The sequence below is a fragment of the Ornithodoros turicata genome, chromosome 1, assembly GCF_037126465.1.
Source record: "Ornithodoros turicata isolate Travis chromosome 1, ASM3712646v1, whole genome shotgun sequence".
Lineage (NCBI taxonomy): Eukaryota > Metazoa > Arthropoda > Arachnida > Ixodida > Argasidae > Ornithodoros > Ornithodoros turicata.
In genome coordinates this window covers 138651972-138668965 of record NC_088201.1, presented here as the reverse complement: position 1 = coordinate 138668965, position 16994 = coordinate 138651972, and the positions used below count along the sequence as shown (strand labels likewise).

The 16994-nt window shown below is 45.2% G+C and overlaps 3 protein-coding genes across 3 annotated transcripts in view; 2 read left to right on the top strand and 1 right to left on the bottom strand.

The window, feature by feature from the left end:
• Positions 1 to 16994, top strand: part of LOC135378645 (glutathione peroxidase-like) — a 41437-nt gene that overhangs the window by 8846 nt on the left and 15597 nt on the right. The gene's annotated exons all lie outside the window — the stretch shown is intronic.
• On the top strand, positions 3261 to 9398 carry LOC135378646 (uncharacterized). The gene is made up of 3 exons (XM_064611732.1): positions 3261 to 3478; positions 3712 to 3936; positions 8689 to 9398. Exons 1-3 carry the CDS (start codon positions 3276 to 3278, stop codon positions 8714 to 8716), a joined length of 456 nt encoding a protein of 151 aa, XP_064467802.1. The 5' UTR covers positions 3261 to 3275; the 3' UTR covers positions 8717 to 9398.
• LOC135378644 (uncharacterized) lies at positions 6420 to 7728 on the bottom strand. Its single transcript, XM_064611729.1, has 5 exons — positions 7612 to 7728; positions 7439 to 7537; positions 7182 to 7353; positions 6832 to 6980; positions 6420 to 6714 (listed from the first exon to the last, which is right to left on the bottom strand). The coding sequence occupies exons 1-5, from the start codon at positions 7670 to 7672 to the stop codon at positions 6515 to 6517; spliced, it is 681 nt and encodes a 226-aa protein (XP_064467799.1). The 5' UTR covers positions 7673 to 7728; the 3' UTR covers positions 6420 to 6514.

The window sequence follows — 16994 nt, the reverse complement described above, 5'->3', positions numbered from 1 at the left end:
GTCAGAAAGCATGCTTTTGGACAAATAGGACTGAAATGCGTTTCTTCTGTTTACTGCAGCATCTCCACAGTCATGAGGAGCACATGCTGGCAGGGGATGCGTTGTTATTGCAACACATTTGTTGCGTTCGTGTGACCTCCGTTCATGAGCAAACACAAAAATCAAAATGCAAATGTTTATTAAACCACTCATAAAAGTTGTACAAATGTTTCCGGTGACTCGATCCACACAAAATGGGCAAAATCTTCATCTACCGCATACTCTTCAAGTACAAACGCTTAAGATATCTAAAAAAATATGTTCACATCTGTGCTACAACCACCAGCCATTCCTACCATATATTTCCAAAATGAGTACAATAAAGGCACACAAAAAGTGGTGTACAAAAAATAGTTACACAGGAGAACACAAAATGTTCTGATATTATGTATTGCACAGAATTAAAGGTTGCAAAACTTTTCAGTACTTTTTGTGGCACACTTTACAGCGATGGTCATGAGGGTTCCTACTGCCTATGATGTTGAGTGCAGGCTAACACTGCAGAGTGCAGAAACGGTCCATTTTTGTGGTGTGGCACGACAAGAAAAATATCTTCGCGATTGTAAACTGAATAACAATAAACGAAAACACACAGGTACATGTGTGCTGACTACAACACAACCGACTAGGGCTGACCTCTAAAACTGAGCCAGAAAGAATACTCATAAGCACAAAATAAAAAATAAAGAATAAAAAACAGCCTACAGGGAGGCTGGGTTACGCACGCTTTTCTACTAGATAAAAAATCTCGGAGGTTCATCACTATGACACTGAGCTACATGAAGTTACTAACTTATTGTGAGTGGCAACACAATGAATAGTAGGACCACACATATTATGACAAAGCTATGACGTAAGAAGTTTTGAACAAACATTCATATACATATACTCGAAACCGCCCAACAATACCACTGCTTGCTGGTACACCATCAAAGATACGATAGGCCTCAGCGAATTGCCATTTAAATCCGAGGCTGAAACTGGTGCAGTGAAAAATAAAACCAAAATGTCTTAGACTTCATGCTGAAATAGCAAGGTTGGAGTGTAAGCAACAGCTATTGATGCCAATTGAAGCAGGACTCCCCATGTGGCGCATGATAAACCTGAGGCTTTCAAAATGCGTTCTCACTGCCCTGCAAGCAGAGTCTGTGGGAAGCCTCAGAAGTACCGTGCACTGCCTGGGGAGCCCTGCATCATCTGGTATCAATAGCTTTTGCCCACACAACAACCTTACTACTTCTGTATCAAGGTTAATATATTTCGCTTTGTAATTGTTAGATCCGAGTTTCCGTGAGTTCCTGATGGCTTATAAGCATAAGCGAACACCGATGTCCATGGATTACCTTTTATTAGTAGTCCCCTGCGTACAGACAGTACCGGCTTGGCCAGCGCACTATTCTCTTTGTCGCGCGCCCATCGTCGTCGTCTTCGGACCGCGCTTACATAACCCATGTGATAACAAAGAACTCGACACATAAACAACCCAATACATAACACTTTCTTCCCCTTAGGTTAAAACCCAAACCACAATGAATCTATTCCGAAACAAAGTCTCCATATCGATCTGGTTTCCTTCTGACTCTCTTAGGCCGTCCTTCCAAAGGAGGTGGAACGGACGACGTTTCCTCTTTCCTGGTAACTTGATCCTCAGTATCGCCTATGTCCCAAGCCAGAAGAGGCGAAGTGCCAGTGTCCAACAGTTGTGCCTTACGTCGGAGTAGCCTAATGTGATCGATATGACGTCGGCACTCGCCGTCCTCTGTGCGCACCATCCACGAACGGCGACCCACTCTTCTGGTCACGTCTCCTTGCACCCATGTTGGCTTGCTCCTGAAGTTTCTGATGAGGACCACGTCACCTTCATGGAGTGTCCTTGATTCTGGTAGCTTATCGAGCTGGCTGGTGTGACGTTTCGGTAGGAGACCATCCAGAGCCGAGGGTAATTCTCGCCCGAACATCAGTCTTGCAGGGGTCTTCCCCGTTGTCGCGTGACACGTTGTGTGTTGCTTAAACAATATCCTTGAAACTTGCGTAGCCAGCGTTCCCGAAGTTTCTTTCGACAGTGCCCGTTTAAAATAACCGACCATTCTTTCGGCTTGCCCATTGGTAGCAGGGTGATAAGGTGCTGCCGTGACGCACTTAACCCCGTTTCTCCGGTAGAATTCCTTCATCTCCTCGGACACAAAAGCAGTTCCATTATCCGACACTGCTTTTTGCGGAATTCCAAATGTCGCAAAGAGGCCGCGGAGCACTCGTATCACAGTAGCTGAGTTTGGACTTTCCACTTGCCGGACCTCCATCCACTTGCTATAGGCATCCACTATTACTAGGAATGTGATACCTCGAATAGGTCCAGCAAAGTCTAGATGAACGGTGTGCCATGCGCTGCTGGGTCGAGTCCACTCTGGCTGTACCACCTTCGCGGGAGACTTCTGATTCTTCCCGCAAATGATGCACGTCTTGGCCATCTCCTCTATGTCGTTGTCGATACCGCACCACCACATGTAACTCCGGGCACAGGCTTTCATAGCCACGATGCCACGGTGACCAGCGTGCACCAACTCTAGCGCCTGCTTCTTTTTGCTTTGTGGAATGACCACTCTTGATCCACGTAGAATACAGCCTCTGTGGAAGGAAAATTCCGTGGCTCTTGCCCGAAACTGGCGAAACTGTGCGTCTCGTAACTTGTACAACGTCCCTGCTTTAATAGCGGTGTACACTTCGGAAAGAACTGGATCGCTCTGCGTTGCTGACGAGATTTCTTCCGCAGTTAGGGGAGGACGGCTTAATGCTTCGAACATTAGCACATCCGCTGGGTGGCACGGCTCACCATCTGTAGACGGCAACGGCAGCCTGCTCAAAACGTCGGCATTCGAGTTCAGCTTTCCCGGACGATAGCTTAGATCGTAGCTATAGGCAGCAAGCTTAAAGGGGTTGAGAATCCAAATCCGAATATTGGATAAAATCATAGTGGAAATGTAGATTTATGGGTACCAAACACCTTCGTCGAAACCCCTTCACGCTGCGCTCCCGCGTTGCGAAGTTACGGCGCATGGGATTTGGGGAGATCCCTTCACTCTTGACTCACCACCTCCTCGCCCGTTCTCGGTATGACGTAGTACCGAGCGCGCAGCAGAAGGGCGGAAGTGCGAAGGTTTCCGTCCCCATGACGACGCCTGTAAACAGGGACGCGTCGAACGCTGGGACGCGGCGAAGTGCTTTCGCTTTCCGATCAGATGGAAGAAGGATCGCTTTCCGAACTCGAGAGGAGGCTTCTGAGACTGAGCCAGGAATTCGGGATGACACCATATCAGGACGATCCTGTACGAGAGTCTGCAGAGAGTTCATTGGAGTCGGCGTCGGATACAGAAGACGGTGACACAAGCGTCTCCACGGACGAACCGACTCCGGACGAACAAAATAGGACGCTAAATGACTGGTAAGCTGAGCATTTAAAACATTGAGGTCGTCTTGTGTAAAACACCTTCCGGTGTCTTCTGTTTCTGTAAAGTGTCAGATTCTTTCGAGCCCGAGAAATAACGCACGTATGTTTCAAGTATTTTGGGGCTGAGCTGCCGTACGTTCGCTGTTGTTTGTAAGCCAAGTGTAAAACATTCAGATCAGAGTATGATCGCCGGTGATTACCAGTCTCTGAACTATATTTCCATCCAGGTGTGATTGTCGCATATGCGGACAAATGCCGACTGTACAGGAACGCATTTGTTGCCGCCGCATCAACGAGGTGCTGCGCAAACAACCGAAGGGTTGTATCACAGAGAACGAGCACTTCCGCACAGTGTGTTTGCACACTGAGGTCCTTTCTGTCGCGCTGTGCGAGCCTCAGGATCCCAATACGCCAGATTCGAATCAGCAACAAGCGCAAGAAAGAGGGTACAGGTATGTATCCAAGATAAAGAAGTTCGTCAGATCTATTTGGTATTACATGTGATGTGAAAATGTTTCGTTAAGCATTATTGTTGCACTGTATCACACCCTTCATTTGCTCCAAAAATCTTGGAGCTTGGGCAGCATTTTGCCAAAGCACTTAGTTTGTCACATAGTACATAACAGTTGTAGGGTCCCCGGCTTTTGTCTTGCATGCCCGCTAGCATAGTGGTTAATCCATTTCATCATAATGTGGATTTTCCTTGCAGAAGGTATCGCTTTGCTGCTTATAGACAGTTCACACGCTGGATTTGGGGATACCTTGGGCCAGACAATCGGAAAACACTTCCAGCATGTGTAGTCACAACCATTAGAAAGGAATTTCCCTCCACATCATTCACAGGGTTCAAGCAGTCAAGGGTGGCTTGTCATGGAGTGTGAAAAATATAGGAACTCATGAGACGTGTGCAAATACAGAATATGTAGTGTTTTAATTTTTAGAATCAAGATAATTTACAGAGCCCACTTTAGAGAAAGCAAATCACACATGTATTAGAGGATCACAATTCAAACTGAAAAACTCGTCAGCATCATTTCAAAGAGTTTTACACATATTCTTTGCCTCTTCATCCAGCACTATTGCTTGGTGATGAGGATATCGTCCCTTTTAGTAGAGCTTTTAATTTTGTAAGTGCTATTGCAATATCAAACCATTTGTAGTTTTAGAGGGGCATTTTATATATTACTTCTCTGCTTATATTTAACATGTTACCTATTTTAAACTCATCTCATCTTGATCACAGTGTTTGCACATTATGACCTTTGTTGTTGATGTGCCACAAAAACTCCAATCATCATCGTCTGGACTGAATTCAACCGAAGAACAGCGTGCTAAAGAGTCGTACAAGGATCTCTCTTAACATCTGCACATACTACAGGAGAACAATGATCACGTTTAACACACCACAGTATTCATGGCCTTTCATCACAGGCCAATCTAACTAGTACATATTCATTACTGCTCTAGGCAGGGATTTTCCCAGAATTTTTCTCTTATATGATGTTGTTACCTCCCAACGGTAATGCGACATCACAATATACCGCATATCCATTGCCTTGTCAATGCCTTTTAGAAAATACTGCATAGTTTTACCAAATTCTGGGCAGGCGCATTGTGCACTTTTAGGGGTGTGGGAGGAACACCGGGAAATTCCTTGGTTGTAAGTAATTCCAACACCTTCAATTGTACACCACAACATGGTGAGAGTGTCTGTACGTAGTGTTGAATACAGTTTTGAACACTATGCATAGTGTTGTTGAATATCTAAGCTCAGCTCTTACAGCAACCGTAGCTTATTTGCTCAACAACAGTGTGATGGATGCCTGCACAGCTTGTTGATAATAGCTCGATCATCCCAAAGCACCACAAGTAAACACTTTTCACGTTACTTGCAACTTTCTGCCACTTAGAAAGCAAATCATTTCAATCCATCTTAACAATGTAGCTGATTATGGATTAACTTGCACACCTTGCACAATGACTGGTAGACTAACTGGGCAAAGAACAGAACCAGGTGCCCCTGAGTTCTGATGGCAACATGCAACAAAAACTAACAAAGTGACACTAGAAGGACGTAATATTGACACCTGGACACTTCAAAACAACAGTTCTAACGCAAACGGTATACACCGGACGTGACACTCGGTTAGCTCATTGAACAATGCTCAATTTTAGTTTCACAAATAATAATGCAGATACGATACAATACAACAAGCAAATATAATAAATATGGCCACAATTGTAGGATCAGTGACTAATCTGACATACAGCACTCATCAGGAATATCAATGAGGCTTTGTTTGTATCTCTCCCTTCTATGTTGTTCCAGCCTCAGAACATCAGTTTCTCTCAGGAATATCAGTACGGCATTAGCAAGGCCAGCTTTATGACCTAAATTTGTGGGTATGACCATGGGATATTAGCAAACTTCAACTGTACAGTTCCTGTAAAAATAACATGCATAGCACGTACTGCTACTATACGCAGCACTGCCACGTTTCTTATGACGCCCATGTTTCAATGGTCTAGAGCAGTGCAACTTTTACGCCACTAACGTCGCAACTATCGTAGTGGGCAGTTGTGCGTCCTGGGCAGACTAACAACACAGCACTCACTGCCGCCAGTGAGGTAGCAAAAGAGAGGTCACTTGCTCATGGCTATACTAATCGGAGTGGCTGCAGCTCTGAAATCTGTAATGTCTGGTTCTTTGCTAGGTTGGCTGTTCAAAGGCTTGTATCTCGCAAAGTACACCACATAGAAAAATAGTTCTTTCCCCATCAGTATTATGGTGCGGAAAAAAATGCATCCATGATGTAGTAAACCACATCTATGAAAGTGTACAACCCCTTCAAGCAGCAATTCCATTTAGCAACATTCTACTGCATGAGAAAAATAAGTCACATTATTTTTAAATACAACAAAGACTAGAAATTGTTGTTTAGAAACAGAAAAACTGTTTAAATTAATGAGAAGCATGGTTGCCCTTGCCTTCAGTTAGTGCAAGTCCACTGTACCCATCAGCAGAGTACATTATTCATAGTCAAGCCTTCGTCGGACATCACAAAATCTCTTTTGGCGTATAGCAGCGAGTTCTGCAGCGGACTGTGTTCGGGGATGGTGTGCTGTCATGGGTGGAGGCACGTCTTCGTTGCTGGCAGCAAAAGCCTCGTCGAAGGTTCTGAAGCGCTGACATGCTGCAACAGTTTCTTCCATCAAATCCCTGATGTAGTCTGAAATATATTACAGTTCCATCAAACCAAAATAAATTGTCTAAATGCACATATGCCCTCTATTACAGTTCATCGTCTGTAATTTTAGACTTGCTAAAAACAAGACAGTCTGTGTACCGTATGTTGCGTCCACATTCAGTGGGCACGCCACATAATGACCCTCCCTTGCACGCTGCAGCTTGATCTTGAATTTTCCTTCTCCGCTCCGCTTCACTGCTTGCACTCGATTTGCATTTTCGTTGAAATGGAGAGCTGCAAGTCGTGTTCTGAAAATGTGTATGGCATCAGAAATTAGCTTTCTACGAGGCGTTTACTAACTAATAACTGCAATCCTCAAGACCTGGCTTCGAGGATTTTTTTGCAATTAGCTGCACAGAAAAGGTGTTGAAAGCCTTCTGATCACATCACGAGTAGTGTTTTGTTGGAGGGAAGAGTGCACTGGTGCACCAAGAGCACAAAGTCATTACCTAGCTTGCATGACAGCCGGAGTGTAAGGCACAGACTTTGAAGCGAAGTGAATGATGACCGCATGGAATGACTCAAGGCTGTAAGTCTGCCCCGCTGGTGACAGCTGAGCTATGTCCTTTAAAAGGCAACGGTCCGTAGTGAGGGACACGAAACGACTGTGTTCAGGTGAGCCTACATATCAGAGGTATAAGGGTTAATGTGCACGTCAGGAAAATCAAACCAAGTTATGTCAAAGTGAGAGTAAGAAATTCGCTACCAGGACAAAGCCAGTCTCTCCTTTCGAGGCTCCCATGCAGGCATCGTGTGTACTGTCCATCGTGCCCATCATGCACGTTAGCAACGTGATTGTTGATACCTAAGTACAAAATATGTAAATGGTATTGCTGCTGGTAAATGGAATTTTGTGCCTAGGCTGAAAAAAATGCATACTCTTCCAGATGGAGAGACGCAGCTCTATGTCGTCTCCACTCATGGCAGCACTCCAATACATGTGATTAGTAGCAGACTGGATCCAGAGTCCCACCTTTTCCAGCCCCCGTCGCTTACTGGCAGCCACCATTTTCTTCTTTAAGCCTACATGAAGCAAGTGTAGAATTTTAATATGCGAAAACTGAAAGCGGAAATGATGCACTTGCTTTTCGCTACATGCCAGATGTCAAATCTGTGCTTTATATCAGCCTGCTGCGTACGCATGTATTTGCGAATGGCGGTGTGGCGATCTGTTGTCAGCGACGCAATCTGGATGCCTTCTGCTCGGAGGTCGGCTAAACCAGTCACCAAAGCATGTTTCTCCATACTGACGCTGCTTCGTACTTGCTCACACTGTAAAGCACATTCGCAGAAACAGTCACGGGTTATGAAATTCAGTGTTGCATTAAGTGTATTAAGAAACTAAGGTACCATATCTCCAAAAGGAAACCCCCAAAGGTTTAGTGAACAAGTAGTAACATATTAGCATCATACCAATCATAACTATAATAACAAGAGCAACAGAACGTCTGCACAATCCCGAATCCCTGTCCCAACACCTTACCTCTCCAACTTGAATTTGGACACTGTGGATGACTTTGTTAACTGAAGACGCCAGGAAAGAGTAGGTCATGTACTTCGCACTGAACCCTGGCGAGCCGCAGCGCCCATCACTGACAAGCTCAACTGGCTGCCCTCTCAGTTCTGCCAGAGTCTGCTGCTGCTTTATGCTCCACACCTTAAACATAAAATGCTTTTCTTCTCATTGTATTCACTTTAATATGCATAGCGCACACTTCCAGCATGTTAGTCACACATTTCTGATCAAACTCACCTTACATGTAAATATACTCGCAATTTTTACTATTATAAAGCCTAGCACTGTATATCTAAAGTTGTGGGATGCGTGATCTTACCTTTTCTATAGCAGGTACCAGAAAACCTCTCTGGTAATTAAAATATGTTCGGTCACACATAACCTGCAGAAGGATGCCACAATTTTTATGTTACCTCACCTCATGCTATTTTTAATTTCAGCTTCTTGGTTATACCTGTACAGCTATGAAGCGGAGCAGCCTGAGAACTTTCGCAGGACTTGATCCGGAAAACAGAATGGCAGCCGACAGTAGGAGGTTTCCTGCTGCCTTCCCATTGATCATTGGCTGGCTGGTCCATGTATGCTGGTGCCCATTTGAGCAAACAGAACTGGCAGTCAGAAAGGTTCCTTCTGAAGACAGCGTGGCTTTGGCTGGTGTGTGACATGTTTTGCATTCCTGGAGCAGCTGGAGGAGGCAACTCTCAAAGACGACATATTTCTTCTCTGCATGGAGTGGAACATTGGAGTCCTCTCGTGGGGTGCTGCATAGAAAGGCAGCAGTGTGATGGCATATTGTAGAAGTGAGTGTGTCGCTAAGGAGGTGCTACAATGCAAGTTTTTCCATTATGGAAGTGCCCAAGAGTGACAAACTACAAGGCACTGTACTGGAGCTGTTTACCCAATACAATCTCATATTTCTAGTTAGTTTTCTATCTCAACAGTTTGAAAAAGATGGGTGGTGGTGGTGATGTAACACCTTGCAGTACACGGCCATGTCTCAGTTGAGAAAGGTCATTACCTCTCAAGACACCTAAACCGATGGAACAGTTTGCACGTGCAATGCTTCCTTGTTTTCTGTTTTATTTTCCCTGTCTGCTTCATTTTTTGTAATACAGTCTGCAGTTTACACATAATATATGTATGAAAACTGTTATGCACCATTACCCAGAGGAACCATACCTCACAAAACTGCCGTCAAAGGAAGGAGAGTAGGTTGTGTCCTTGTCATACTGTTCATTTGTGTGAGGCGTACTTGAAGTAACAGGGCTTGAATAAAGTTTGGGCGAAAAGGTACAAGACTCCTCTTGCTCAGACAACGCAACACAAGGTTCAGGTGCAGTAGTAGTCATTGTTGATGCATCCGTGGAATTTTTTGCACACTGTGTGTACGGGGCGCACACATCTGTTTGGGTGGCTACAGTCACAAGGTGCCTGACATGCAAGTTCACCTGTGTACCTGTTTCATGTTACAATCTGTGAGCTCAGGTCCACAGAAAAGCAATACTGACATCGTGTACTAACCTTTCGATGAAGAAATTGTAAGCGAGGCATCTGTTTGTGTTGACACTGAAGCCTGGTCCCTTCTTCTACAATTGTCACACAATATGCTTGCATGATCGACCAGGGTGGCAGAGCTATCGTCCCGGGAAGAGTACGTGTGATCGCCTTCAGGAGAAAAAACGGCGAAGCTATCCTGTGACGCGAAACTGGCAGGTTCGGTTGGAAACAGAGTCTCTGCCTCCTGCAAAAATTAACGCATTTTTGCACACTGGCGTAGCACAGAATTTTTCATTCCATTGTAGCTAATCACTACATATTTCTGGTATCCTACGATCATAGCGGCAGCCCCCTGAGGCGTTCTCCTGATTAGTTGTGACTAATTAGCACTCTACTGCGAAAGACAGGCGTTCAGCGCAAACACTGCGAATGTGAAGTGAGAAACATGAACTTACGCCGCCAAACTGCACGCCGGTTCCTCTCAGGAACAGAGTTGGGACTGCGTCACTTGTCAGTCTTGCACGTGCAAACGAAATGCCTGCAGCTTCTGCAGCCGCGGCGTTCATACTGTTTGCCCTGAACGAGTGCACTGTAAAGTGTTTACTACAAACAACTACGTTCATGTTGGTGGGAAAATCGCCTTCTGGCCACAAGGCGTCGATCCACAACTGCCTCCTAGGATTTCTTCTTGGCAGCTCATGAAAGCTTGCACTAGGTTCCGGGTTGCAGCACGGCACAACGCAGTGCCGGGACATGGTACTAACTAGAAACTCAGTACCTCAGAAAAAAAAAAAGAATAAAACAATGCCAACGAACCCCACAACACCGCAGGTCAAAACACGCGGACGCGAGAAACGTGCTCCGAACGAAAGCGGAAACCGCTATGACGTTCAGTCACAGAACTTCCGTTCTGACGTAACTTCCCGTTTGTGTCACGGAGCTGTTCGGCGCCGCATGGCGCGACGGTCGACGGGGGCCTCGAAAATAGGGGATTTTTAAAACTCGATAGCATAAAAAATAATAGGATGTGGGAAGCGGGACTTTGCGTACGAAGTGCGTGGAGTGAAGTGTACAGAACCTGCTAGAGACAAAGTCCTATCTGTACGGTTTCTCAACCCCTTTAACGCACCATCTCAGCATTCGGGGCGACGTTAACTGTGGCACAGGTTTCGTAGTTCCGAGGATCCCGAGTAACGGCTTGTGGTCAGTGTATATTTGCACGTGTCGACCCGCTAAGTACATGTGGAAATGTACAACCGCATACACGATTGCCAGGCCTTCTTTGTCTAGTTGAGAGTAATTTCTCTCTGCTGGTCCCAAGGTCCTGGATGCGAAAGCGACAGGTCTTTCGTTGCCTTCATTGTCTTCTTGCGCGAGTACCGCACCCACGCCGTACGGCGAAGCGTCGCATGATAGTATCAGTGGTCTGTGTGGGTCGTAGTGGGCCAGCACAGGAGCATGGCAAATCTGTTCCTTGAGCGCCTCAAATGCAGTCTTGTGTTCCGTGGTCCACTTCCACGTTGCGTTTTTCGCAAGCAGTTTATAGAGTGGTGCTGCCGTAGTTGCTCTGTCTTTCAAAAAACGATCATAGAAGGCTAACATTCCGAGGAATGACTGTAAGGTCTCTTTCGACGTTGGCTCAGGAGCTTTCAGTAGTGCCCGTATTTTTGCATCTGTCGGCCGCACGCCCGAACCTGTGATGTTATGTCCTAATAATTCCACTTCGGTACGTGCAAATTTGCACTTTGTTTTCTTAAGTCTCAGTCCGGACTGTTCCAGTCTTGCCAGTACTGTTTCCAGACGTCGATTGTGCTGTTGTTGGTCTGCTCCACTGATAATGATGTCGTCTAGGTAGACTGCGATGCCGTCAATGCCAGCTAGAAGCTTCTCGACAAACCTCTGAAATATAGCAGGAGCTGCTGCTATTCCAAATGGTAACCGCTTGACTTTGTACAGGCCTTTCACGGTATTGATGGTCAACTGCTGTGCGGTTGTCTCTGTCACTCTCAACTGTTGATAGGCCTGTGTCATGTCCAACGTGGAAAAGAGCGTGCCTCCTTGCAGTTTGCTCATCACCTCGTCTGGCGTAGGCAGTGGATAATCCGCCTTCATCGCTGCTGCATTAATTGTGCTCCGATAGTCCCCACATAGTCGTATGGTGTTGTCCTTCTTCCGAACGCACACCACCGGAGTTGCCCACTCTGAATGCTGCACCGGCTCGATGATCCCCTGCTGTTCTAGGCATTGTAGTTCAGCGCATACGGCTTCCCGTAGGGCAAATGGCACAGGCCTTGCCCTGCAGAATTTCGGCGTTGCTCTATCCTGAAGCTGGATGTCTACCCGATCGCCTCTGTGGCCTTGGATGTCCTTTCCAAAGACCTCTTTGTGTTCCTCGAGTATTCGTTCTAGGCAGTCGCCGTTGACATAGTTGATTCCGCTTACTTCGATCTGTAGAGGTCGAAACCAATTTCTGCCAAGCAGACTTGCTCCTGATCCCCTTATTACTAATAGCGGCAACATGCACTTCTTCCTCCCGGACTGGACCACGACAGTTGTGGATCCCAAGATGTCGAGCCCTTCACCCGACCATGTTTTGAGCTGTACTGTTCCCGGAGCTAGTGGGGGTGGCTTCTCTGGCCACGTGTTTTTGTACATTTCCTCGGCAATGAGTGAGCAAGCCGCGCCAGAGTCCACTTCGAACTGTACTGGCTTGTCGTTAACGAGTAACGTTGTTAAGAACTTGGAGTTCGATACCTTCTGCGCGACATGGTACAGATCATCCAGTGATGTTGCTCCATCCTCGTCTTCTGTCAACAGGTTGGTGTCGCTTTTGCCAGCTGCTTTTTTCTTACGACACGCGGCTTCAATGTGGCCCACCTTCTTGCAGAATCTACATCGGGCATTCTTGTACTTGCAGTCTCTTGCAAAGTGTGCCCCTTCACAACGGTAGCAACTAACTTTGCGTTAGTTTTTCCTTGTCCTATTGCCGTCTTTCTGTTGGAGCTTTACCTTGTGTACTTCTTCCTGAGATGCTTTCACGCCATGTTGCTCAGCCGCTGCACTTTCTGCCCGCAACGCAAAATCCAGTGCTTTGCTGAACGTTAGGTCCCTTTCCGCAAATAGTCGTTGTTGCAGATTGCTATCCTTTATGCCACAGACAAATCTATCTCTGAGCATAATATCAAGCGGAAGCATCGTGGACGAAGTCGCCGGTGACGTAGCGGTGCCAGCACCTGTTGATGACGCCGCTGTTTCCACCGCTGTTCCTGTCGGAGTGGACGCAGCACCGAAGTTACAGTCAGCTGCAAGTTTACGCAGTGCTGTTACGTAGGTATTAATGGATTCCCCAGCTTGTTGATCTCTCCGCATCTTGTAAGCAGTTGGGCCCTTTTTTTAATAGGGTCTGTGATTCCTTGCGCTTCGAAGAAGAACGTCAAGCGTTCCGCCCATGTGGCCCAGTCGGTACCTTGAAACTGTTCTGAATATGCCTCAGTCGCTGCCATCCTGCTTCCGTCTCGTCGCCAGTGTTAGATCCGAGTTTCCGTGAGTTCCTGATGGCTTATAAGCATAAGCGAACACCGATGTCCATGGATTACCTTTTATTAGTAGTCCCCTGCGTACAGACAGTACCGGCTTGGCCAGCGCACTATTCTCTTTGTCGCGCGCCCATCGTCGTCGTCTTCGGACCGCGCTTACATAACCCATGTGATAACAAAGAACTCGACACATAAACAACCCAATACATAACAGTAATCTTTCACTGCAGCCTTAAATCACCCTCAAATTTAAGCTCAATGTGCGGATAGCGCAGTGCTTCCCCTAACTGTGCTGAGCATTGTTTGCTGGCTGCAGTTAACATCTTTTGCCAACCTGCATATAGCCGATGTGGCTTGAAGACGACATTAATCTGTGCTGCTTATTCTGGATCTGAGATGAGTTCTTCCTCTTGGGAGACTTGTGCTTTACTACGGTTGGCTCTTCGTTCTTTAGCCCTACGCAGCCAGTCCTTTACTGCAGCTTCAACTTCCTTGTAGGTTGGGGTAGTGTCTGCAGCTATGCCACTTGCTTTTGACCGAGTCCTTGCTCTACAAAGGGCTTCTGAAGTGAAAACATGTATAATGAGGAAATAGAAAACCACTTTTGCTACATTTCATCCCTAAACCATAGCGCTTCACTAAATACCTGATTGTTGGTAAAATATGAATCTCTCACATGCAGCTGTTGTTCCTAACATGCCGGGTAATTTTATTTGTAGTCTATCAAAGGTGCCTTTCAAAATTTTCTACACGGCATTTTCACCATCAAAAAAGGAAAATTTGTTAAATTCTGAATTTGAAGTCACTGGAAATGAAATTCAGGTGTTAGGTTTACTTGGCACTCTGTAAATGCAGCCACTGCCAACATGAGAAAAAAAAAAAAGCAAACTTAAAGTTGCAAAAACCGCCGTTGCTTCACCAAATCGGATATCTTTGTGCAACCATGCTTTCCAAGGCAACTTTCAGCATCGCCTGTTCAGGAGTTAGTGTTCTTTCTTCCCTCAGCAGCGACAGAGGTATACAAGAAAGAAAATTCAAGAGGGCAAAACAGCAATGTTCCATAGCCTTCTCAATTGCATGTGATCATGCATTTATGTGCCTCGACAAAGGCGCTGTGTGCACTCTACCCTGCTCTTATTTGTACTGCAAACGTGACTGCCTCTTACAAAGTTTTGGGATAAACTGCTCTGTATTGAACAAAAATTGGCTGTGTGAACAGCAGCATTGTGGTTTGAATCGAATAGCATTTTTTAAGTAGTAACAAATAAAGTATTTTCAAATAGCAGTAAAATATTATGTGGTTTACCACGTAATATCAAGGGCTTGAACACATCCAAATCCATTCTGGATCACCCTTTAGAGCAGCAAAAATTGGGTTTCGGAGCAGCCAAATGACCTTATGAAGGGGACTCGTGTGCTTCTCCCTTAAATTAAAAATACTGCAGAGCCAATGTTTTATACTTGAGCCTAAGATGTGCATGTAAAAATGGGCGTAATTGTTGTGTCTTGGCAAGAAGGACCGCTGCCTCAGTGGCTTGGTTGGTAGTGTGTCGGCCAATCCCAAGTCCGCGGGTTCGATCCTGGCCGAGGAGGCTAGCAATTCGGTAGCAGGTATGGACTGTTTATGCACACCGTCCCCGGAAGGGATGTTACACTGTGTGTGAGATTTTGCGCATGTTAAAGAACCCTCAGGTGGGCAAAATTAATCAGTAAACCAACCATTGTGGCATCGTTCAAGATCGTAGTTGTCTCGCGACCTAAACCCTGAATTATTATTGGCAATAATGAATGTAGCAAGTGGATGACAAGGTATAATTAGCACTGGTAAGGCCAGATACATTCATAGCTCCGGTTGACACCTGATGCATGGAATCGTTAACCACGAGTAGTAAAAGTCTGCCTCCGGAATGGCCTCACCTCAAGCAAGAAACTTACGCTCAGCATGAACTAAAATTTTTAAATAGCACTGAGGTAGTGCACAAAACATGACAAAACTTTTTTTACTGCACAGCCTACTTGTCTACTATTTTTGCTGAAAGCTCTGTAGATTTTTCAAAATTGAATTTCGGAGAGTTCAAAGAAAAAGGTGATCACTTCCATTGATGGGAAAAATTTGTTTCCTGCCTAGCGTCCCCTAATGACATATGTGTTGCAGTAGCAATGTGAAAATGGCAACTAAAGGCTGTCTCCAAAATTCTGGTCTTTTCACAAAATATCCAATTTCTGCACTAATATAGCATGCATATACACAATTTTATTCTGAACATAAGAACTGCAAATAGTGAAATAATACGTACTCAGCAGGATATCACAACTGTTAAGTTAATTGAACTTCAGCTTCCCTTTTTTCCCGTACCAACTAAATTGCTCGGCAACTGTGTCACCCATCAAATGCTGCAGGGCTACAACAGTCTTCTCCTTTGCGTGTCGGCCCCCAAATTTGCAGAAAAAGGCTCTCTGAAAGGAGATGTTCAATGAATAGAAGGGCTATGAAACTAACATCTGAAAACTAGGAGTGTACAAACACTGCAGGATGGTTGAGCTAATACCTGTTTCACTTCCTTCCAAGAATAGAACAGTGGTAAAAGTTGCATTCTGATGGCCATTTCTTTGAAGTTTAACTGTAATTTTATGATAGTATAATGCCAAAGCACAAAACTACAGACCTTTGAGATTTTTATCCCCATCATTATTACTGGCATACCTCGTCCTGAAACCACAATTTTTCATGCCATGAAAAAAAAAGGGAGAGAGAGAGAGAAAAAAAAAGACTGCGTGTAAACCCATGCACAAAATGCATGAATGAAACAATGGGACACTAAAAAAGCTTGTGTAAAGTGGACTTCCTGCAGTGGTTGCAGTTGCAGACTAGAGCCCGATTAAGACAAGGAGCTATTGCAACTGGATTCCAAAAATGTTCGAAAATCTAATGAATCCATGAAGAGGGCATCGTAGTTCTCTACTGTTCTGAACACGTTACTGAAAATTATTTTTTTCCTACATGAAAATGACCCAGTACAGAGGATGTTGGTAAATTCCAATCAACATTCCCAAAAGTTAAGCAATTCCACAGAAAATCTCTAACTCTGTCGTATATCTCGTGTGGAATCCTAGGCTTGTGGAAAATACGGGTGAAAATACACCTTGCATGAAAGAGATTAGGACGTGGAGACAGCAGACGTCTCACACCACAGAAGCATACTGGTGCAATCTTTGCTGATGGCAAATTTTGATCCAGCTGCCCATTTGCTGTATGGAAAGCCCAGAATATTATTAAATCAGGTGGCGCAGACATCTGCCATTGCTGCCACACCTGGCAGAACTTGGTGCATGGAGAGAACCTTTTTGTTCTACATTTTGAGGTGGAAGTACAAAGGACATGTCCCCTGCATGACTAAATATTGAAAAAAAAAGACAGGTAAATTGCCAGCAAGACCACAGAGATGTGCAAAAAAGCATATGTGGATCAGTTAGCCATATAGAAATGCCAAGCCCAATTTCAGAATGTATCAGAGAACGAACATACCAGTTTCTCTCTTCTGTCAGCCATCTGTCAGCCGATGTTTTCAGTTCATTGTCAAAGAACAAAAATTCATCGAGGTCCTCTTCATGCACCCGAGTTGTCATTTCCGAAATGATCAAATGCAGCTGCTCACCGTGTTCTTCTTGGTTGAGCCTGATCGTGTGAAGGAGCCTGATGATCTGTTCAAAAT

Coding starts and splice junctions, on each gene's coding strand:
- LOC135378646 (XM_064611732.1), top strand. CDS start 3,276: ATGGAAGAAGGATCGCTTTCCGAACTCGAGAGGAGGCTTCTGAGACTG. Junction 3,479..3,711: donor AATAGGACGCTAAATGACTG/GTAAGCTGAGCA, acceptor ATTTCCATCCAG/GTGTGATTGTCGCATATGCG. Junction 3,937..8,688: donor GCGCAAGAAAGAGGGTACAG/GTATGTATCCAA, acceptor TTTTAATTTCAG/CTTCTTGGTTATACCTGTAC.
- LOC135378644 (XM_064611729.1), bottom strand. CDS start 7,672: ATGTATTGGAGTGCTGCCATGAGTGGAGACGACATAGAGCTGCGTCTC. Junction 7,538..7,611: donor GCGTCTCTCCATCTGGAAGA/GTATGCATTTTT, acceptor TTTTGTACTTAG/GTATCAACAATCACGTTGCT. Junction 7,354..7,438: donor GAGAGACTGGCTTTGTCCTG/GTAGCGAATTTC, acceptor TCTGATATGTAG/GCTCACCTGAACACAGTCGT.